Below are 24,549 nucleotides of genomic sequence, written 5' to 3'. Positions count from 1 at the left end.
ATTCTGTGAGGTGCTGTCACATTGTGGTTTTGGGTTGCATTTCCTTGATGATTAGTGATGTTGAGCATCTTTTCGTGTGTTTTTTGGCCACTTGTAAGTCTTTGGAAAAATGTTTATTCAGGTCCTCTGCTCATTCTTAAATTGAATTATTTGAGATTTTTCGTGTTGAGTTGCAGGAGTTCTTCACATATTTTGGATATTAACCCCTTATAGGAAATATCATTTGCAATAAATATCTTCTCCCATTTTGTAGGTTGTTTTTTGGTTGATGGTTTCCTTCATTGTACAAAAGATTTTATTTTGGTGTAGCCCAAGTAGTTCAATCAAGCCACAATATTTCCTTTTTTTTTTTTTTAACAGTTATTTATTTTTGAGAGAGCATGAGCAGGGGAGGGGCAGAGAGAGAAGGAGACACAGAATCCAAAGCAGGCTCAGGCTCCTAGCTGTCAGCACAGAGCCCAACGCAGGGCTCAAACCCACAAACTATGAGATTATGACCTGAGCCAAAGTTGGATGCTTAATTAACTGAAGAACCACCCAGGCGTCCCAAGCTACAATATTTCTTAAGCTAACAAATGCTTGTCCTTCACAGTAGAAGCAGAACAATTTAGTTCACCAGTTTCTCATTATTGTTCTGTTTATTTGCCTATGAAGATCAATGGATTGAAGACCTTGCTTCACAAAAGAAATGCAACTTCTAGGGAGAAGGCTTACTCCTGGCAACAAATCACTCAGTTGCTGTTCAGGGCCTTGTAATTGTCTAGAAGCCCCTTTGGAGTTTCTAGGTATTCAGATGGGAATTGGATTCTTCCTTCCCTATAGAAGAATCAGCAGAGACTGACCATTCTGCTCTTCCCCCGATTTGTATGTATGAAGGCCACCCCTTTCAAGAGCAACTCGTGTGAACATAGGGAGCTAAGCAACAGGGCCCTTCAGACAAGTCTTACAGCGTTGATTACCAGAAAGCAAAGTCTGGCAGTTTCACTTCTGTTTGTTACAGTGGGGGCCATGGTACCTTCCCCAGAATGCACTGTTCCTAGTGTGCTGGGTTTGTGTTTGATTCTTATGGTTGTTGCCTACTCCCCTTATCCCAGTGGTCCTCCCTAAAGTCTCTGGTCTATGTTGAACTCTTCTTCCCTGCCAAAGGGTCCTAGGACTTCAGTGGCTACATGGCTCAAGCTATGTCCACTGAGGACTTTTTCTGGCTGTGGGTCTCCAGCACTTCCAAGGAAAACTCAAGGAACACTTTTGAAAACCTCTAATTTGCCTGATATCAGGGTTGTAAACTCAAAATTTTCTAGGGATTAAGGAAGTGTGGGGAATGGAAAATGTGGAAGATACTAGAATGGGTGGGAATGTTGCAGACTGCAAGGTTCACCCTCTGTGGAAAAGGGGAGCTGATACTGAGCTCCAACAGACTTTTATGGCCCAGCTTCCAGACCCTCTAGCTTTTCAAGAGCATCCAGCAGCCAGATTTTCTGAGCAGGATCCCAATTTAAAGCTGCAGAGACACCATTTGGTCAAGTAAAACATGGTAGATGGACTCCGCTCCTTGGCTCGTTAGTTGATAATCTCTGTGATTGTGTTTCCCACTGGCCCTAAATTGTCTTTTCTGTATTCCTCGCCTTGGCCTGAGGCATTGATTCACTTTCTCTCTCGAGTGGAAAATTTTGAGTGCACCAAGCAGAAAAAACAATTTGTACTAGTTGAAACAACAAGGAATCTTGTTGGCAATCCTGGAAGTTCACACTTAAAGTGAGCATCATGTTTGGTAATCTGGAGACACAGATTCTATTTCCCTGTGACTATTTTTGCTCTGCCCTGTTGGATTCATCCTCAGCCTGGTTTTAGCATGGCTACAACAATTCCAGGCCTCCACACCTTTGTATAACAACATCCAGAGGGAAGAGAAAGTGTCTTCCTGAAGCTCTCTCAGGAGAGTGAACAAGAGCCATCCCAGAAACTCCAGTTGTTCCTCATGTCTCATTGGCCTAGACTGGGTCATGTGTCCTTTCATGAACCAATCAGACAAGAGGGGTGGGATTCAAGCCAAGCTTGATCCCTGGAGTTAGGGGTGAGTTATAGTTTGCTGAAGCTCAGGGACTTTGCATGTAGTTGTGTGCATGTATGTTATTCGCGTGTATGCATATACATACCTGAACAAAATCTGGGTTCTATTAGGAATGACAAAGTGGTGTATGGATGCTGGGCAACTAACCAATGGCATCTATAATGCGGTTTGTATTTTATAAAACTGTCCAGGCCTGGTGTAGTGGTGGATAATCCAGTGCCCTTTTCTGCCAATGTCTCAATTCAAGGAATCAGGGTACTTGATACTGACTGCCCCTAAATTCTTGTATTGTTTCTTCTGTGTCTGCTTAGAGAATGGCAGCAGATAGGTGAATTGAGTTCCTCCAATATCTTGGGCATAGGTGTTGGATCAGGGTTTGACATCCTTACAAACAATGTTTCTGAATCAATTTTTAAAAATCTGTAACATGGGGAGAATATTAGTTGCCTCAGTGGGTTGTCAGGATATTAAGTGCAAAGTAAGTAACATAGTTCTTGGTGTATGATAAATGTTCAAGGAATAGTTAATTATCATGATATTTATTTCATCCCTAAAGGTAGCTGTTCTAACTCTACACCTTGATTTGTAGCAATACATTGGGTAGTTTTGGACTGGTACTCTTCTCCTCATGTAACCATTGTCTAAACGGTAGCAAAAATGTCTTGCTTTGGAGTTTTAGGAATTAGGGATTGAAATATGCCATGCTTTTTCACTGAAGGCAAGCCATGGCTGATTTAAGCCAATTGAGTTCTCTTGCTCTTCTTCAAGCACAAATATTTTGTTTTCGCTTCAGTGGAACTAGGGAGTCGAAGTAAATGCACCATCAGCAATTAGTTGCAAGAGGAGTTAAGCAACAAAATTGAGTTCAATTAGTTGCAAAAGGAATTAAGCAACAGAACTGGGTTCTTTGTCTCTTTGTTCACTTTTTCTTTGCCAAGAGGCCAATGCTGGGAGGCAAATACTATTACTCTCACTTTCTTTGTATCTAAAAGGATCTATGAAATCGGATACAAAGATTTAAGATTCAGATAATTCTTAATATTTCTGGTAATGACCTCTTACCGGGGTATAGTGCTTTGCAGTTTGCAAACTGCTTTCACATCTTACAAACCAGATCTTAAGATCCATGAAATTATAAATTGTTTTGTTCACGATCTCTAATCCCTGTCCCAGTGTCTTGCATAATGGATATTTAACAAATACATAAATGAGTCTCAAATCCACCCCAATGGATTACTCTGAAAGTTACCATTATTTCTCTTTTACACAAGAAGAAACGAAGTCTCAGATTTCATGATTTGCTTAAGGTCAGCCAGTTGGTAAGTGGTGGAAACAGACTCTAACATAGTGGCCTGTTCTTTCCTTCCAGTACATACTTTGGGGTGGGGAGGAGAGATGGGTTTTTTGAAAAGTAGATTAGTTTGGGATTACAAAAATTAGGTTCCTTTTCAGGCTATGGGAGAGGGTCCTGAGTGAATGTGATATTATTGCAAAAAATTCAGGGATCAATACACACTCCAAGAATTGTCACAAAATGGGCAGAGGAGGTGGAGAGAGGACCCAGACCCCTTTCTTTACACATTGAGGCTCCTGGAGTAAAGAAAGCCCAAACAGAACCCAGAACCTGGTGGCAGTTTAGATCTGAGCATCTCAAACTCTGTGGTGAGACCAGTACTAGATTTTGTTCCTTCAATCTGTTTTGGACTAATGCTTGTTAAAACAAACAAACCCGAAAACACACACAATGAGGGTCGCCCGGGTGGCTCAGTTGGTTGAGCGTCCAACTTTGGCTCGGGTCATGATCTCATGGTTCATGAGTTCAAGCCCCACATTGGGCTCTGTGCTGACAGTTCAGAGCCTGGAGCCTGCTTCAGATTTTGTGTCTCCCTCTCTCTCTGCTCCTCCTCCACTTGCGCTGTCTCTCTCTCTCTCAAAAATAAACATTAAAACACACACACACGCAATGAAAATAAAGTACTCTTAATTTCTGCATTTATTTCATGCAGAACCAGTAACAAAGAGTTTACAATCTTACACGATCCATAGACCATATCTTGACTAGCATTGGTTTAGATTAAAAAAAAAATTAATGTTTATTTTTGACAGAGAGAGAGAGAGAGAGAGAGAGAGACAGAGCATGAGCGGGGGAGGGGCAGAGAGAGAGGGAGACACAGAATCTGAAGCAGGTTCCAGGCTCTGAGCTGTCAGCACAGAGCCCGATGTGGGGCTCAAACTCACAGACTGCGAGATCATGACCTGAGCCGAAGTCAGACACTCAACCGACTGAGCCACTCAGGGGCCCTGGTTTAGATTTTTAACACATTAAAAAAAATGACAACGGAAAAAAAATTATAATTATATTCATGATATTTTAAGTACAGTATATGTAAATCAATTCACCATGTACTGCAGGTGGTGAGGACCAGGATTGGGACATAAGTTTAAATGTGTGTGATGAATACATTCTTTTTTTTCCCCAATGCTGTTAGTGCATTTCTGAGACTGTATAACCTCATTTAGAGACAACATCCAAAGTCTGTACTTAAGGCACTTTCTTAAAGCACGGATCACACACTGACATGTCCTGATGTTTTTCTTCTGTCCTGTTGTGATAAAACACAATTAGGTAATAGTTCTAAAGAATTTATATTAGCTGTTTGATTCCCCCCCCCATTTAGTTGATATTGAACGTACAGCTGCTATCTTGTGGGAGAATAAAAATTTTGACATTAAAAGGAAGTCCTTCTACTTGAAATTCTTGACAATCACTTCTCCACATAGACCTTGAAGAATTTTGGGGAGAGTTGGCTAATTTTGCTGTTTGTGGAATCTCCAGTGCGGGGACTTTAGTGTCTTCCCGAGGCCCACCGTTAGTTCCTAGACCCCAGGTTTTCCATGAGAAAAAGCAATGCCTCATTTAGTCATTCGATAACCTCCAGTGTGCCAGGCACTGGCTTAGGCAGCAAGTCAGGGTGGTGAACAGTGGCTTATATGTCCAGGAAGCTCAGGAGGAAGCAAATGGATTCCAGAGAATCAATTCCAGAGAATTCCAGAAGTTGGGGCTGGGAACAGAACCAGTGTTCACCCCAAGGCCCTTCCTTGCTGTGAGGTGTGTGGAACTGGCAGCTGGACCCGCTCACACAGCTGACCCTGAATAGGCTCCTCTGACCCTTGGTACTGGGCCGGGTGGTCTTTTATTTAGTGTGAGAACTGGGCTTCATGCACAGAAATGATAATAAGAGGAAGTTAAATGCCTTAAGAACACTGTCCAGATTTCCAGGCAGAGCAGAGCAGAACATGAGGCTGTAAGCTGGCTTTCTTGGCAAGAGGCAGCGACACAGAGCATCTCAAGATGACGAGGTTGGCTTGTAGCCTGCAGATGCAGAGGCAGTGTTTGTTCTTAAGAATGGCAAACACTTTCATTTTTGTGACTTGAGGAGTAGACCATTCTCAAGGGGAAACTGGGGTTTGTTTTCTGGTGACGTCTGGAGACAGGTACAATTTTTGCACTTCTCACACATGGGGGAAATTCCCCTGGACCAGTTCTTCTCAAACTTGAATGAACATGTGAATAACCAGGGGATCTTGCTAAAATGCATGTTTGCTTCAGTTGGTCTGGAGCTGTGCTTGAGATTGTGGTTCCAACTAGCTCCCTCCCAGGTGATGCTGAGGCCACTGCTCTGCAGGATTGCTGGTCTGTGGGCAGTGCTCCCAGGGACAGGGGCCTGGTGGCCTGGAAGCGTGGAAACTGGCCTCCCCTGCTTTTGTGGAAGATCTTGATTTCTGTTTCAGCCACATTTGTGTATTTCAGTCAACACATAGTCTACAATGGCATTTCCTTTTCTCAAGGGTCTTACGTAGTATGAGAGTATGTATTGGTTGATGTGTTCAGTCATCTAAAAAAAAATCTCTGTTGCACTTTTGAGTACATCTTCAGGGCAAAATGCTAGCTGCCAGGCCCAATCAAATTCTGCTTAATCCCACATCATTTCAAAGCATTGCTTTGACCCACATATCGTGTGTGTCTCACATATGGTGGGGGCAGTCCACCGTAGCAAATCTGAATGCAGAGAGCTTAGCAATCCCATCATAAAATGATAGACTCATGTTGTGTTCAGTGATTTGATTCTTCAGCAGCCTCTTAACTATGGATGCATTACAGAGTAAATCTGTAAAAGGAACTAAATCCATCGATTATGTTCTGGGCATTAGACTCAGCAGTCATCAGGTTTAGCCATCATGTATAGTCATTTGAACCTCCTGGGTTAAACACAATTGGAGAAATCTAAAAACAAATTCCATTTTGATGCTTTGTCCCTCTTTGAGCTACATCAGATGGTTTCCTCTTCTAAAGGAAGTAAAGGCTCAGAGTTTATTCAAAATTAAACTGAAGGTAATTTCAGGAGAATTGGGGCTTCATATCATATTATGTACGTATATGCCGCAGTCCTTTATTCAATGCAGCTCATCCCAGATCAGTGAGTGGCTTTTTCATCAACTTCCTGAACTGATGATGGTAGTTTCTAATGAAAAGATAATCGTGTAACAGATCAATCTGATCTTCCAAAATCATTTTTAGTAGCTTAGAAGAGTAGCTCACTTAATATCTCTAATTTCTTCATTTATTTTTATAGTTCACATTCCACCCCTAAAATATTCCATGGGTCTGTCAGCGACTTTGATTGAAGCAGAAATTAATCTTATCAAATATCCTGATGAGGGCTTAGAAGAGTCTTTGCTATTAACAGGGTTTTGTGGTAATGGTATTCATCTTAATCAGATTTGGCTGACAAAGCTCTCACTTCTAGAATTTTAGAAGGAAAAATAATCTAACCAACTCATTTTGCCCATGTGAAACAGCTGCAAAGGTTGCCCAAGGTCCCTTGGGTCACTTGGAATCCCAGTCTGCCCTCTCCCCTCCCCCGCCATCTCCCACAGTGCCTTTCCTTTCCTTATGGATGTGATGCGTTGGCTTTGAGGCCTGAAGCAGCAGGTTTCCCACCTTTCCTAGTAGGAGGGAGGGTGTTCCATCTGATACAGTTCACTGTAGTCCTGCACCATCCAGACTGTGCCTTCTAGCAGAGTTGCAGTATATTCACTAGTGTTCCAGGGAGACAAATTGGTGTTGTGGGAGCCCAGATTCTATAACCAGGTGGCCTGGGGCAATTCCTACCTTCCTCTGTATGGGTTGTGGGACTCTGGGAAAGCTGCTGAGCCTCTCACTACCTCTGTTTCTTAAGACATAATATGAGGACCTTCCTCATAGGATCATTTTAAGGCCTGGATGAGTGACTACCTACAGAGCAATTACAGAAAACGTTCAGGTGCATTGTGTGTGGGTTTGTGAACTCTGGGTCTCCACTAGGTACTGAGTTGTTAAAGCAGTGTTCTGAGTCATAAATAGCTTTAGAAAAATCAAATGGCCTATAAAAGAATAAAATAGAACATATACATTTCATTGATGCAGGGTATTGTTTTGTGTCTCTTTGGCTCTCTTTTTAGTGTTCCTTTGGTTTTGTGTGTGTGTGTGTGTGTGTGTGTGTGTGTGTGTGTGTGTGTGTTTAATCATTCACAGCCTTAAAAAGGCTGTGGATTGTAGTTAAAGAAGTTTGGGAATCCCTACTCCAGGGACTGGAGTGAGTTAATCCAGTCTCTAAGGACAGACCTATGGTGTGAATGAGGCACATTTTAGACATGAATGTACAAGGTGAGCTCTAGTTGAAACTTAAATGTGCTTCTTTTGCAGAGGGAGACCAAAGGGCAGTTTCTTATTGACCACATCTGCAATTACTACAGCTTGCTGGAGAAGGACTATTTTGGCATTCGTTATGTGGACCCAGAGAAGCAGCGGGTAAGAGCCAACCTCTGTCTGAACCCATTTTGGGGAGTGATTCAGGCTGTGGGTGAGCGAAGAGGTTCCTCTCAGAGAAGTCATGATGTATACTTGTTCTCATGGTTATTGACCACATAAGACTGACAAGCCTGGTGTGTGTGTGTGAGTGGAAGAGTTTGGCACTATTCCCACTGGACTGGGTAGGACAGGAGAAAGGAAAACTTACCTTAGACTTTTCCAGAAAGCTATTCCCACCCAGTTCCTGTGTCTTTGAGAAGGTTTGACAAACATTGGGTTCAGACAGTGATGAGATAAAATCTTATTGTGGAGAAAATCTACTTCTCACTGTAAAAAGCTATTGATAGAGAGGGGAACAGGAGAGTGACTGCTTAATGGGTACAAAGTTTTCTTTTGGGGTGATGAAAATGTTTGGAACTTGATATAGGTGGTGTTTACACGACATTGTGAATGTACTAAAATGGTCAATTTTATGTTATGTGAATTTTGTTTCAATTTTTAAAAAGGCTTTTGGCAGATGAAAGGGTTAAGATACTTTGAAAGCTGCTCTTTGAATACCACTAAGTTTGACAACCCCCATTGTATCTTTGTTCCTGGATATGCCTATCCTTCTTGGTATCTGTTGATTTTGTAAGAGAAAGTAGGGGAGTCTGGCCTTTTGAGCTGGGTCCTGCACCAGCCCATATATATTTATGACATACGTTGGATTCAGTGATATCTGTCCTTCACATCCAAAAGGTCTCAGGAATCTCCATCCTGGGCCACCACTTGGGGTTTCCCATTCCTGCAACCCTGCTGTGGGCCCCAGCTATGGATTATAAGGCCCTGTACCTGCTCTGATATCTGCTTTTTATCCCCCACTGCCAAGCAGGGGTCAGCTGGGTGGTGGTCTGGGATGGGGGAACAGGTCCTATTTGCCTTCTTTAATTTACTCTCCTCCTATTGGTGTCCCTGGTCATCTTTCTCTACCTTGTTCCCTCCCCACAGTCTTCGTTTCATATTTACTGACCCAACACAATGAGGAGAGGCTTATAGAGTGTATTTTTGTAAAGGAAGAGGCTGTCTAAGGAATAGATTAGATTTTGTTCTGAAACATGGGGAATCATTTCCAGTAGGACCTAATCTTCTGTAAACACATACAATGCAGTGGCTCAGAAAGAGATTTTGCTTTCCTGTAGCACTTGCAGGAACTCTTTAACGGGCCATTTACCTGAGAGGAAGGTAGCAGGATACTGGTGAGGACGGAGCGCTGACATGAGGTCACGGAGGGGATTCATATGGCATTTCCTACTGTTAGCAGTGGTTCCCAGACCTGGCTCTGTAACAAGATCACCTTAGGGGCTTACTAACAATACTTAGTATGGACCCTATTCTAGACCTCCTGAATCAGAATACCTGAGGCTGGGACCAGGAACATATATTTTAACACATCCTGATTCTACATTTGATGTAGCCATCCCAGCTTTGGTCTTCAGACTGGTATTGGGGACTATGGCATAAAGATATTCATAGACATAGCTTCTTGTGGCTTATGAAGATATTAACCTTTTATGGAGAGAGAAACAGATTCAAAGATATTGTGGCTTGCCCAAGGTCCTATAGCTAGTAAGTGATGGAGTGAGTGTTGAGTTTAGGTTTATGGTTCAAACCCTAATCCCTGCAGGTCAAGTAGACTCTGTGGATTATATTAGCCATCTAATCACCACTGAATATAGATTATTTTTGTGTAAAATTCTATCAACTCTAGAAACCTGCCCTGCAGAAGTAATTCTAGCAGCCATTAGTTGAGCAAGTCTCTAGTCTTCTCCACAACATTATAAGGAAGGGGAAAACTGAGGTGCAGAGAGGGTCAGTGGCTTGCCTAAGGCTACATGACTAGTAATTAATGGTGGAAGGATGGTATTTGAACCCACATTCTTTCCACTCCTCTTCCAAGTGCAAAATTGAAACATAGCGTAGACCAGGGATTTGTAAACTTTTTCTGTAAAGGACCAAATAGAAAATATTTTCACTTTTGTGACCCATACAACCTCTGTCATAATTTTTCAATTATTTTATTCTAGTGGAAAGCAGCCATAGACAATACCTAAATTAATGGATGTAACTGTGTTCTTCTAAAACTTTTTTCCAATAAAAGTATTTTATAAATAGGCAATTTGCCATAGTTTGCTGACCCTTGGCCTAAATAATATCTGGAAACCACTTAAGTGCATAAGCTGTTTTCATTTCTCTTGATTCATTGGGAAGATATTAGATAACCTAATAAGAGAAGTCTTTAGAATTGGAATCAGATGTTTGTATGAACTCATAGTTTAAAAAAATACAGAAACATAGATGGGCATGTGGGATAGTATGCATATGTATATATTTCCAAGTTCTGTTTTCTGAGATGTCCTAGAGGCAATGACCCCATATTAGCAATGAGCACACTTATCCTCTAGATCTTGGTTTCTAAACATCACTTTCTAATAAAAGGAACAAGGACTCCTTGAAGAAATGGCTGATTCTAGGGCTGAGGCAGGGAAATCACAAGATGAGCCTGGAGCATGTTGTGGTGCCTGGAAGTAAGGAACTGCAAAAAAAAAAATAAATAAAAGGTCACTAGAAAGGCACAGAGTGAACCTGAAAGAACTGCCAGTGACCCAAACTGGAAAATCAGAGTGCAAAATAAATAATGATAGTATTGGATTATAATCCATTAAATAAAATATCCATGAGTCTTAATGGTATAAATAATTGAATAAATAATGGGGGAAAAGAAGTAGCTCTTCCTTACAGAAGAATTCCAATTAATAAATGTAGAAGGAATGAGAGAAATAGAAAACTACTGTTACAACATCACCATGATGGTTGTGGGCAAGATTCATTGATGAAAGCTAAAATTAGTGGGCAGAAGTTTGAGAAGAAACAAGATATTTGTATAGTCTCTAAGTGCCCTTCCCCCAAGATATTTTTTAATTGCAAAGGGGAAAAGCCTAACTTTATAGTGGAGAAACCTGGCAGGCACGACTTTAATGAGGCCATCAAGGTTAACATCACCAGTAAGAGGACCTACCAACATCATCGACACCTTGATTATCCTGCACTGAGAAGGGCACATTGTTTCTGTAGTATTCTTCCCAGTAATGCATAACTTTGTTCAAATCTTTAGGAAACCTAGGAAAAACTGAAGTGAGAGAGACATTCTTCAAAACAATTTACCTATATTCTTCACAAGCATTGAGGCCATGAAAGACCAGGAAAGACTGGGGAACTCTCTAATCTAAGAGAGACACGTCAACTAAGGCAATGTGGGATTCTCAGCAAAGTCCAGCTGTGGGAAAACTGGTGAACTCCAGATGAAGTCTGTAGTTCAGTTAATAGCATTGTGTTCATCTTAGTTTCTTCATGTTGATAATTGTACTATGGTTATATAAGATGTTAACATTAGGGGAAGAACATGGTTATACTACTCTTGTACCTTTTTTCATGTGTACAATTGTTTTTTTAAGTTAAAAAAAAGTGGTTAGGTTGATGTGTTTCATTGTTCTTTATATTTTGGCTTGGTTTAGCTTAATCTTTAGTGTCTAGATTTGGGTAGTATATTAGCGGAAAAAATGTGGGCCACACTCAAAACAAAATAGTCTTATCTGATATATCCACTAAATTTGCTTAGAGGGCTGCTTCAATAGTTTTTCTCCCTATGCACCATACGACTGTTAGAGCCTTTTGATTCTGAAGATTCAGTGTGAGTCTAGCTTCCACTTGGGTTGCAAAGTAGTTGCAGCACAGAACTGGATGGACTTTGTACTCAGAAAGATGTGAATTAAATCCCACCTCTGCTGGTCAGTCAGCTGTGTGATCTTGACCAAGTTATTGAGGCTTTGAGTCCCTACCTGATTGTTAAAACAGATAACAATACCTACATGTAGGGTTGATACGGGAATTAGAGATAAAGCATGCAGATGTTTAACAAATGGTAGATACTGAGTACATGGTGTGTTATTTTTATTGTGATTTTTATAATTATTCTTTGGCTAGGTCTAAGTGAGGCACTTGTATGAGGTTGTAAGAGGAAATACAACCACGATTAACAAGTCTAAGAACTATATATGTCAAAAACTTCTTTTAAAGGCAGGATGGCCATTATTATGATCTTTGGGGAGAGAAGGGGGAAAATGAGACTTGGATAATTAGAAAAATGGGCTCAGAGGCACAAAGACCTGCTGATATGGGAGTTTTAAGCAGAGATTAATTGACCAGCATTGGTGGTTTTATCAGGTCGTGTACTTTTTCCTCAGCGGAAAATAAAAACCAGTGAATTATTTGGATAGAAAGCTGGTCAACACAGAAAATCAAGTTACTTAGAAAAGCTGAAGTGGAACTTACCTTTGCTATGGGAGTTGGTGGTTTGCCTACAACTCTTCACAACTTGATTTACAGTAAACCATTGTGGAATATTAAATATTTAGCACTATTACATTTGGAACACCATATGTTTGACAAGATGTCTCATGCCCCATATGCTCTGAGAGTGATGAGGACTGAGTCAGTAAATGATGACTATCTTTTGCTATTTTAATGACAAGGGCTCAGAATTTCCATTATTTTAAAAATTTGATGTAGGGAGGGGTAGATTGAATACGAGTTGGTAAAAATCCCCTCCACTTTCCACCATATTGTTCTTCTCAAGAACTCCTATAATCTTAGTTGCCTGAGATTAGGGAAAAGTTACGTGATTACTCCTTTCATTTTACTGATGGAGAAAGCTGGGTTTAGAAGTTTAGAAGTCTGAGAAGGAAGAATTCTAGAAGGAAAAAGTAGTACTTGGCTTAAGTCCAGGCATTTTTTTCTTCAATGTAACTTATTCTTTCCACTGCTTCTCAGGTGTTAGGGTAACTTCTCTTTGGCAAGCTGAAGTTTTGAAATAGTTGGATTTCATAACTCTGTTTTTCTATGGCTATGGTTTGGGATGTCCATTGTCCTAGATTTCCCTTCTGCCGTTTCCCCTTTCCCAAACCCAGCTGGGGGGAAGTCACCCCCAGTGTTTTAGAACTGAGGAAGTACCCCCTCCCCCACCAACCCATTCAGAGGAGGACCCTTCCAGGACTAGGTTGTAGTGTTGGTTTTACGGTCTGCAGGCAGATTGGGCCCAGTGCTTTGATTTTAACTTCCCTATATCTAAGCATCTGTTTAAACCCACCTGCATCAGTATCATTGACTGTTCTAACTTCAGGGCCATTCCGATTCATCCTCAAAGACCACAAATTCACTTTAGAAATTGACACCTTTGGGACAATCTCCTCCACCATTCTGTGTTTGGGCATTGTAGGTCATATGGCCACCAGATATACTTTCTGATTGGATGACCTGGGATATCATAAATCGAAAGACATGCCTTCTTTATGCAGATATAATTAGAGCCCTGGCGTTTTTATGTTGGTAGCCAGAAAGAACTAGTGAACCTATCAATGAGTTTTATTAATAATTAGAAAAGACCTTTTCTACGTTAGGGCAGTTTGCTTTTTCTAGAGGCACCTTTGGGGAGGATCTAGAATAGAATAAAAAAAAAAAATCCCAATGATTTAGGTTTCACTCTGGGGATGGTGCCAGGAAGCCAGACAGCATTATGTCCCACCAGCTGCTCCTGCCTTTGAAAGGCTGCTTCTGCTCTTGGGGATATTGTCCCACAGATGCTTGTAACTAGGATCAAGAGTGGTACCTAAGATTTAGGGCAGCCCTGCGCTGGAGAAGGTTTGTACTGCTGCTTTAGGTCACTGGTCATGAATTTGTCCGCTTTTGTTTTAAAGTCTCAGGGGTGGGGCGCCTGGGTGGCTCAGTTGGTTGAGCGTCCGACTTCAGCCCAGGTCATGATCTTGTGGTCCGTGGGTTCGAGCCCCGCATTGGGCTCTGTGCTGACAGCTTGGAGCCCGGAGCCTGTTTCAGATTCTGTGTCTCCCTCTCTCTCTGACCCTCCCCTGTTCATGCTCTGTCTCAAAGATAAATAAACATTAAAAAAAAAAAAAAAAAAGAAAACTGGATATTTTGTGTAGTGTTTCAATTGTGGCCCAAGGTATTAACTTGACAGATTTGGGGAAATTGTCATATTCCTCCAGCAGAAAGCAGAACTTGGTGTTTAACTAAAATGATTGCTCATAATAGACACTGTCTACACTGGATGTCCTCTCCTAGGAAGGGATGAGGATGCCTGATAAAGACAGGTTGCAATCTGTAAGTCATTTAGGTAACTGGGATGTCATAATTTTAGTAGAGGGAGGAGCAAGCACACGAACTGGTTATCTTGTCTGGGCCAGTTGGCAGACACAGGAATAAGTGTGGTGAAAAATGCCATTTTATTCTTATGTGAGTTGGGAAAAACCAGGAGGATATCCAAGGTGACTCAGTCTTCCTTCTTGGTGGTGGGAACCTCCTGGGCTTGGTTCAGAAGAGGGCACAAATCAATTAGGTTGATGAGGTTTAAGTTCCTTCCATTAGAGAAGCTCTCACTGGACTTCCAGAAGGCAAGAACATCAGAGCTGACGGGAAACCAGCAGGTTTGGAAGTTTCAAATAGCTCTAGAGAACATTTTTTTTTTTAATTTTTTTTTCAACGTTTATTTATTTTTGGGACAGAGAGAGACAGAGCATGAACGGGGGAGGGGCAGAGAGAGAGGGAGACACAGAATCAGAAACAGGCTCCAGGCTCTGAGCCATCAGCCCAGAGCCTGACGTGGGGCTCGAACTCCCGGACCGCGAGATCGTGACCTGGCTGAAGTCGGACGCTTAACCGACTGTGCCACCCAGGCGCCCCTCTAGAGAACATTTTTAAGTCAAGCTGAGAAGAAGACTAGAATGTAACTATGATGTATAACTTGGAGAAATAAAAGCAGTATAGGTTAGGAAATGACGAGTTGAGCAGATGTTTATTTCTTCATGTATGCTCAAGAAAATGTCATTTAAAGGTTGAACTGTAATTGTGTTCTGTCCACGGAAAGGAATAATGAGGAGTGCCTTAGTTTGGGCTGCGAGAAGAAAACACCTGTTTATGCAGGGCAATTAGTTCTCACAGTTCTGGAGGCTGGAAGTCCAAGTTCAAGATGCCAACAGATTTGGTTCCCGGTGAGAACTGTCTTCCTGGCTTGCAGAGTGCTGCCTTTTGCCTGTGTGCACACTTGGGTGGGGGGTGGGAGAGCATGCAGGTGTTCTGGTCTATCTTCCTAATCTTATAAGGACACTAATCCCTTCATGTGGTTCTACCCTCATGACTTCTTCTAAACCTTATTACCTTCAAAGTTACTGCTTCCAAATACTATCTCATTGGTGATTAGAGCTTCAATGTGTGAATTTGGTGGGGGTGGGGAGGACAAACATTCAGTCTACAACAAGGAGTAAGAGTTCTAGTTCTCCACTACTGTGTAACAAGTCTCCTCAAACACTCAGGGGCTTAAAGAAACACAATTTTATATGCCAGGATTTGGGGGGTCAGAAATTTGAGCAGAGCTCAACTAGATGTTTCTTCTGTTCCACATGGTGTTGACTGGGCTCAGTCAGTGGTATTCAGCTAGTGGCTGGACTATTCTGAAGGGCAGGGGGCCCAAGGTCCTTTCATTCATATGCCTGGAACCTTGATGGCGGTGGCTGGAAGGTGGGGCTTGAGGGCCCCCTCCCTCTGCATGTGGTTTTGGGCTTCTCCACATAGCCTGTCCATCTGGGTGTTTGAGTTTCTTACAGAGCCCTTTTGAGTTCCAAGTACAGGTAGAGTCACTTATGAAATAAACTGTATGAAGGGGGTTTGGGGAAGAAGTGGTAAGTTTTGGACATGTTGAGTTTGGGATACTGTGAGATGATGAGGTAGAGTTGTTCAGTCTATAGTTGTGAACCTGGATCTGAAGCTTAATGAAGAGGTTTAGGCCACAGATGGAGATTTTGGAGCACGTGAGGTTTTCATTACCTCAAAACCCTGAGGAGAGACTGCAGAGCTGAGGGAAAAGACTAGAGAATAAGAGGAGAATCTGAAGGCTAAAGAACATCCATTTAAAAAAAAAAAAAAAAAGGATGTCCAGAAGGAGAAGCCAGTAGAGGAGACCAACCAGGAACATTTAGAGCAGAAATAATAGAATGAGGAGAGGGAGACCTTCTGGAAACAAGGGTAGCTGGTCGAGTTAATATAAGGAGAACGGGCTCCAGTGTTAAACATCAAGAAGGAAGGAGTAGGGGGGACATTATTGCTCAAGATCTAAGAGCTTTTATACCAGGAAGGCCAGGTTAAGTCCTGACTCTGCCTTTTGCTGATTGTATGACTTTAAGCAGCCTCTTTAACCTATGCCTCAATTTCTTTATAAAATGGGACACTAATGGTACCTATGGCCACAGGGCTGTTATTTAGTGCATTAGTCCATGTTACCAACATGTAACAGATCTTTTACTATATGCTTTAAAGAGTTTGAAAGCTTCGTGTGTTTGGCAGCTAGAAGATTTTTTTTTTAAATTTTATTTTTTGAGAGAGAGAGCATGAGTGGGGGTGGGCAGAAAGAGAGGGAGACAGAGGATCTGTAGCAGGCTCTGCACTGACAGCAGCAAGCCCTAAGTGGGGCTCGAACTCCTGACCCTAAGTGGGGCTCGAACTCCTGACCCACGAGATTATGGCCTGAGCTGAAGTCAGACACTCAACTTGGCCACCCAGGTGCCCCTCTCCTTTTTCTTTTTAAGTTTTTATTTATTTTTGAGACAGAGAGAGACAGCATGAGCAGAGGAGGGGCAGAAAGAGGGGGAGACACAGAATCTGAAGTGGGCTCCAGGCTCTGAGCTGTCAGCACAGAGCCTGACGCGGGGCTTGAACTTGCGGAGTGTGAGATCATGACCTTAGCTGAAGTCAGACACTCAACCGACTGAGCCACCCCGACTGAGCCACCCAGGCGCCTCTGGCAGCTAGAAGATCTTTGACCTTAGAACAGTGTGATGACGATGTGAAGTATCTATGGCTAGACAGCAAGTGTTACATGGTGACGAATTCCACTGCTTGAAGGAATCCCATCGTTTCTTCTATAATTGCATTTTGGTGTCTTAGTGTACTTTAAAATAAACAGCAGTTTGTGTTAATGTTAAACAGTTGATATTTTTGCAACCTCTGTTGCATTTTCAGAGTACTACTGTTTTTTCCTTGAAGTATACATTAAGGATTTCTTGGATGTAGAGCAGGGCTTGGCACACAAGGGTCAGGATGGCCCCCATTTGTTTAGTAAATTTTTATGGGGACACAGCTATTTCTATTCATTTATGTATTGTTTATGGCTGCTTTTGTGTTCTGATGACAGAGTTGAGTAGTCCTGACAGACCATATGGGCCACAAAACCTAAAATATTTATGCTGTCTAGTCCTTTATGAAAAGAAAATGGTGCTGGTGCTTTCTTAGGCTTGCTGTTTCCACCTCTGTTTCCCATGGTGTTTCTTCTCCCAGCTGTTACTTCTATTTTGCTCATCCCTGAGAACCCAGAATGCAAGAGCAGTTATGGTTGAAGAAATACATTACACTGAAGCAGTGAAGGTTTTCTTGCGTAGGTTGATTTCCAGAAGGACAACAACTCGTGAGTGTGCCTGGTCTATAGACATTTTTGCTGTTGTTGGCATTGTGTTGTAGATTTCACTGAAACTGGAGTGGAAACCATTGGTTACTGGTAGCTAAATAGCTAGGGGCTAGCTCTAACTGAGCCATCCAGAACACTGTTGAGGTTGAGTACATTCAGATGGCATTCTTTTTCCCCCTGCAGAGGCCAGAGGGTCTAGAAATGGCATAAATTGGCTAGATAATGCAGGGAGACTGAGTTACTCTGGGGCTTTGTCCAGGTGAGATGTGAGAATCAGGCCATCTTTTCAGGGCTGTGATGGGAATTGGTCAGATTTTGGATCTGGTTACACCTGAGGGGAAAGACAATCTCCTGTTTGGGAGATTCATTCATTCTTATTTAAAGCCCCATTGGTTATTTAACACATTTCTCTGGGCTATAGATTATTCTGGTTTAGGGCATCAAGGGTTTTGAGAAAGATAACAGAGAGGTGTGTAATTTATTCTGTGAATCAATTTCAACAGAAGCCCAACATTTGAAGATAACCAAGTGTGTTATATTGTTTACTTTTGGGAGTTCTGTTTTTTTTCCCCCTGGCTTAGCAGCTACCAAATTAAAAATCAATCTACTTAGTCACAAATCACCACCTCACACCCACCTTCCCTCCCCCCCCAACTTCTCCTAAAGAAGCCAAAATTGGAAAGTATAAAAGAAAAGCACCACTTCTATGATGGGTAGAGAAAAATGATCTCTTAGGGCTAAGTGCAGCTGGCCTTGCAAAATTAAAGAGATAACATTTATTGGCAATATTCTCATCCTTCAGGTTCATAGAATATGGAATGTGAGAACTGAAGGAATCTTAGGGTTCCTGGAATCTGTCCCCCCCCCCCCAAGACCACAGAGAAGGGAATGGGGACATAGAAGGGTTATTCAGCACTCTGCTTTTCACCCCTTTTGTGAGGCTTCCTTTGACTTTTCTTTGCATCAAGCTGCTATCAATCAAAATAAATTTGTTCTAAGAGGTGGCTTCAAATGTGGTCAGGCTGGATTGTCGAGACTGAAACCTTTGTCAAACTGGGACCTCTCATGGGGGATATACAGGTTACTGGGGTTCAAGCCTGAGGCAAAAGGAATAAAACCTTCAAAGGAAGAATTTTAAATACCATGGTGGGAGGGCAGTTTTGGGCAGGGAGTTAGGGAAACTGTGTTGCCTCTGGATCCCAGAAGTGGATCCTGAGATAAAAATTCCAGTTTTGTTAGGCATTGTTCCCAGGAAGAAAGACTTGTGGGAGATTGGAGGGATTGGGACAGGGAAGGGAAGGAGGTCCCACAAGTGTGTGATGTTGAGCAAAGTCGTGTGGCATGTAACTTGGGCTGAAAGCCAAAGAGGAGCTCTGGAAGAGTGGTAGGTTGTGCCTTAGGGTTGTCCCGACCAAGGGGTGAAGGAGCAGAGGTATTTATCCTTGGATACCTGTCACTTCTTAACCTGTCAGTTAACAGATGAGTGGGGAGGCTCGTTCTTCACCCTGCATTGGATTCCAGTAACCTGAAGGCAGTCTTCCTAAAAAGGGTCAGGGTGCTATATAACCAAGGAGAAAATGGCATCGAGGGGTTCTGAGCAGAGCCCTGGTGTTATCTCTGCAGATAAATTCCTGGTACCTTCAGATCACACTGAGGGAACGCATCCTCCGATTGCTCTTACTTCTTAAGCTCCTTAGGTAGAATTAATAGTTGGGTCTTAGCCTCTTTAGTCTTTGGAATTCTTTTTTTTTTTTTTTTTAATTTTTTTTTTAACGTTTTATTTATTTTTGAGACAGAGAGAGACAGAGCATGAACGGGGGAGGGGCAGAGAGAAAGGGAGACACAGAATCAGAAGCAGGCTCCAGGCTCTGAGCCATCAGCCCAGAGCCCGATGCGGGGCTCGAACTCACGGACCGTGAGATCATGACCTGAGCCGAAGTCGGACGCCCAACCGACTGAGCCACCCAGGCGCCCCAGTCTTTGGAATTCTTATTCTAAGGGAGAGTTCAAGAACTGAAGTTTTCAACTATTGTAAACTAGCCACAAATTCAGAGATTTGGCTGGCAGGCTTTTCTTTCTACCTCTCTTAGGGAACTTCAGTTTTCAGCAAGGAAACAGACTTAAAAAACAAAAACAAAAACAAAAACTAGCATATATCCCAAGTGGCAATTGAAAGGAAGATAGAATGTTCCGAGCCTTGTTTCTAATTACCAAGCACACAGCATCATGGTTACTTTCTCACAGGTGTGTGATCCACCTGTACATATAGTAACAGCGGGAGTTGTTGGTGTGGTCTAGACTCAGCTTCATTGCCCAACTCTAAAAGGAAGAAGGAAAAAAGGTAGAAGAATTACCCTTCACGTAGAGCAAGAGACAGGTGGGGCAGAGTGTGGGAGGAAGAGAGTAACCGAGGTGGGCTCACCAGAGAGGGGCCGTTGCACCAACTTGGGAGTGTCTCTGGGTGAACTCACAGAAGATGAGAACAGCCGGTGTTTTCTGAGCCTTCACTATGCTCCAAGTTCTGTTCTCAGAACTTCTTAATGAATTAACCTACTTCAACCTCATGATGCTGCTGTAAGGGAAGAAACAGAGGAAGTGGCCAAGCTGGGATTTGAACCCAGGCTGGCTCCTGAGCTGGACCAATGCTGGGGGCTCAGCTGGACCTGGCATCTGCCTGTTGTGGATGAAATTGTTCTTCTTGAGTCTAAATTACATAGAATCCACCTTTAACCTCTGAGTAGAGCTAAGCTTCCTTTTTAAAAAATTGACTTTTAATTATTCATGTAATGTATGAATACATGTAAAAAGTATGTTAAAACATCAGATAAAACAGAAGTCATGGTTTCTTTTGAGCAACACCCCTAAATTCCTGTTACTTCCCTGTTATCCAGCCTCACTGGTATCAGTTTAGTGTGTATCATTTCAGGTCTTTAAAAATACATAGAGATGCTTATTATGTATTCTTTGGAAATATATGGTAGTTTAGTGTAGTTTTTACTTGGAAAACACATCAATTCTATGATACCAATAGTTCAGAGGTTCTCAAACATTGTTGATTTATGGCTGTCTCAGTATTTTAGTAATTATTTCATGGTGCCCTTGGTAAAAAGAATATCTAACAGTGCTATCTGATAAGAGCGAGAGCCAACCAATTTAGTATTTATGTGCTAACAACTTAGTGCCATTTAAAATGTGACATACATGAAAATAGTGTTTTCAGTTCATTCTTAACCACAATTACTTACGAACAGGATGTGTGTACCTGTTGGGCGCCCCATGGCTCCTCAGACTCTGGGATCGGATCCAATATTACCACGTTCATTGCCTCTCTCACACCTATTTTAGCACGGTACTTGCTTTTTATCACAGAAATCGCTAAAAACCCAGCTTTTCAAAAAGTATGATATCAAAAGGAATGTAGCATGATCCAATGTTGGAACCGGGAACTTCCTTGAGCTTATAGTTGGCACACTGGGTGTCTGACAGATGTCTAGAATGGCTGCTTTTCCCTGGAGTGTTTCAGTGTATGAATTGGGAACTGTGGCCATAGTTCTGAATTCAGTGTTTGCATCTTGCAGCGTGCTTTAGAGATCTAACCATGTTAACACATAAAGACCTACCTCCTATAAAACACTGCAGAATCCGGAATATGAACAGATTACGATTTGCTTACCATTTTCCTGATGATGGCCATTAACATTCTAATACTTTATAATTGTAGTATTATAATTATGCAGTGAGAATCCTTGTTATGTTCCTCTATGTTCACATGGACAAATTGCGGGATAAAGGAATTGCTGGGCCATAGGCCAGTCAGATATTTAGATTTTAATAAATACTAGAGATTGACCCTTTCTGAAGAAATGATTTCCTATAATCCCTTGACACATGACTACTGCTGGCTTATTTTTCTTAGGGCTCTACACCCCATGACTGTACTGTTGCATAAGGATCATTGTCCTGGAAGAATATTTAGTGGTCACACTGTAGACATAGGTAATTAAGACACACAAGGTTTGGGGTGCCTGGGTGGCTCAGTCAGTTAAGCGTCCTCCTTTGGCTTGGGTCATGATCTCACAGCTCATGGGTCTGAACCCTGACAGCTCAGAGCCTGGAGCCTTCTTTGGATTCTGTGTCTCCCTCTGTCTCTGCCCTCCCCCACTCATTCTCTCTCTCTCTCTCTCTTTCTCTCTGTCTCTCTCTCTCTCTCAAAAGTAAACATTAAAAAAAAACCAAGATACACAAGGTTTGAGAGGCAAGCATGGGGTGTGAGTAGGCTAAGAGGAGAAGGAAGGTCAGAACCCATCAGAAACTTCAGGGTGTATTTTGTAGGACAATGAGGAGGCCAGTTCATTTCGAGTAAATTTATTTCAGGGCACGGATGGCAAATACCTTGCAGATGTACCTTAAATATTCCCTACCCCTCCATGGCAGAGATAGCCAATCCATCATGGCACTCATTCTCACTGAGCCTTGAAACCCTCTTCGCAGCCCTGGGAGATTGCCACTGACTAACTAGTATGGGCACATAAAGTGAAATGTACCTGTCCTCCCTGGAGGCAGAGAGGAAGAAGAGCGGCAGGTTGAAGTTTGGCAGAGAGGAGCTAAGGAGTTCACAGGTTGCCAAGCAAGGAGAATTCAGAAAGTGTACTTCAGTCTTTGTGACCGGTGATTCTCCTCTGTGAAACAATAGCAGTAGGTATTGATCTCCGTAGGTATTTGTTTTCTTGCCTTAGTTCTAAATTACCCTATTTATTTCTAGAAAATAATTTAATCATCAGAAGCCCCTTTTATTATTCTCCTCCATGGGATGTGGTCTCAATTAAACTGTACTGAAGTATCCTCAGGATCCGCAAACAAGCATTTATTGATATTTTTCACCTGCCAGGCACTGTGTAAATGTCTTATGTTTATTCACTTTTTATTAACTTCTAAAATCCTTACAACAACACTACAAGGTAGGTACTATTGCTGTTCCCGTATTATAGTTGTGCAAACTGAGAGAGAGGTAAAACACTTCAGGCCACTTACTAGCTGTATAACTTTGTGCGATCAATATATTTCCCACTGTTCATTTATAACTGTGTAAATGCCAAGTGTCACTTCTGATTAGAAACGGGTAACCAAGGGGCGCCTGGGTGGCTCAGTAGGTCGATCGTCCAACTTCGGCTCAGGTCACGATCTCACGGTTCGTGGGTTTGAGCCCCGCATCGGGTTCTGTGCTGACAGCTCAGAGCCTGGAGCCTGCTTCGGGTTCTGTGCCTCCCACTCTTTCTGCCCTTCCCCAACCCATGCTGTTTCTCTCTCTCTCTCTCTCTCTTTCTGTCTCTCTCTGTCTCTTTCTCTCAAAAATAAACATTAAAAAAATTAAGAAAAAACGAACACCCTGGGAGCAGGGTGCTTCCAGGGGCCTGGAGAGAGGGGACTGGGGAGTGACTGTTTCCTAGGACTAGAGTTTCAGTTTTACAAGATGAAAGCGCTCTAGAGGTGGGTGGTGGTGGTTTCCCACCATTATGAATGTATTTAATACCACTGAACTGTACCCTTGAAAATAGTTAGGATGGTGAATTTGATGTGTATTTTACCACAATTAAAAAAAATGAAAAAAAGAGATAAACAGCGTTCTCAAGATGAACTGATAGAATTTTGATCAGAAGCAAAGAAACTTGCTCTTTCAGTTTGTGCGATACGTCAGAGGTAAAGGCACGGTTTTCTGTCAAACTCTTCACGATGCTGATGTAGTTAAAAGACCCCTAGTCTTGTTTTTGAAGGTTGCAGAGCTCTGACACCCTGGATTGGAAACTATTGATTTGACTGCTCAATTTTTCAGCTCCTGGGGAAAGAAGTGATGTTTGTTGAGGAGACTAACATGTTTTAGAGCAAACTGATCTGTTGGGAGGCAGAATGGCCAAGGTTAAGGGCCTGTGCTCTGGAATCCCGCTGCGCACTGCCTCACCATTTGTTCTCTGGGTGACCTTAGGCTAGTTGTTTAATGTTCTGAGCTCCCTGATTTCGCATCTGTAAATGGGGTGGTAGTGATGACCCATGGAATTGCTTAGAGTAACACCTGACATTTAGGAAGCCCTCAACCAATGCTAGTGCTTATTAAACTTCATGGTTGTGCATGGATATCAAACGGTAGGGACAATACAGAACTTTGAGGCTTGCTGGATGGCACAAATGGGGTGTAAGCCTCAACTCATGGTGAGCATCCTCTTTTGTCTCTAGTATTGAGCGTGGGGGATGCCCGGTAAGTGTGGGCTCTCTGATCTCCCGATGGATACCAGTGGCACTCCTCGTAGTGTCTTTATAAACTGCAGGTGTACAGAGTGATGCTTCTTGACATTTCCCAAGTGGCTTCAGGGACACCCTGGTTAGTGATCTCAAAAGTCACCTGGCTCTTAGCATGTTGAAGTGACCTCCACACGTGGTGTGGAATGAGCCAGCCACTGGGCCCAGCATGGTATCGGCTTTGAATGCCTGTCACTAACACCATTCTGAGCTACCCAAGTCTTTGGGCATCTTTGTTTTGTGGTACAGTTGGTTTTTCTTCTGGATGATCTCAGGCCTTTGAAGTTAGATATTTAAAGTCCTCTGTTCCTCCCTACTGTAAAGGGAGAATTGCCTCTCTGTGACGGGGCTAATGCTGGCTTGGCCCACTGTTCACCTGAACAGAGGCTACCTAGCAGGGGAGCAGGGTGCTGAAACTGTCTTGGACTGTGACTCTTTGAGGTCATGGATGTCAAAGTCTTCAGCCATCTGTGACTTGCCCAGAGCAATGGAACTGTATCACCTAGGAGTCCACTAGAGCCGTGAGAATATCCCATTGAAGTGCATGTTCTCTCCCTTGTTCTTCTCTCTTAGCAACTGTGTGACTCATACACTACTCAGAAAGTACTAATTCTCTGTAATTTGTACCCTTGCCTGTTGTATTCTTATTGCAGAATTGTTTGTGTTGATCTTCAGCAGGCAGAACCTTGAGGAATATCTATGGGAACCAAGACTGTGCTTTGGAAAAAGACTATCTGTATTAAATTTCTTTTAGTTATTAAGTATGTGTCATGT

At 42.4% G+C, this 24,549-nt stretch overlaps 1 protein-coding gene across 2 annotated transcripts in view; it reads left to right on the top strand.

Annotated features, from left to right (window-relative positions):
• The window catches only part of FRMD3 (FERM domain containing 3), a 307,700-nt gene that overhangs the window by 142,437 nt on the left and 140,714 nt on the right, over nt 1–24,549 (top strand). For both annotated transcript variants that reach the window (XM_030294382.1, XM_030294381.1), the window contains exon 2: nt 7,818–7,922. In XM_030294382.1, coding sequence (XP_030150242.1) covers nt 7,818–7,922 — 105 coding nt within the window. The remainder of the gene's footprint in view (nt 1–7,817; nt 7,923–24,549) is intronic.

Source organism: Lynx canadensis, chromosome D4 (assembly GCF_007474595.2).
Source record: "Lynx canadensis isolate LIC74 chromosome D4, mLynCan4.pri.v2, whole genome shotgun sequence".
Taxonomy (NCBI): Eukaryota; Metazoa; Chordata; class Mammalia; order Carnivora; family Felidae; genus Lynx; species Lynx canadensis.
Note: the sequence above shows the minus strand (reverse complement) of the source record. Positions and strands in the feature narration are given on the sequence as shown.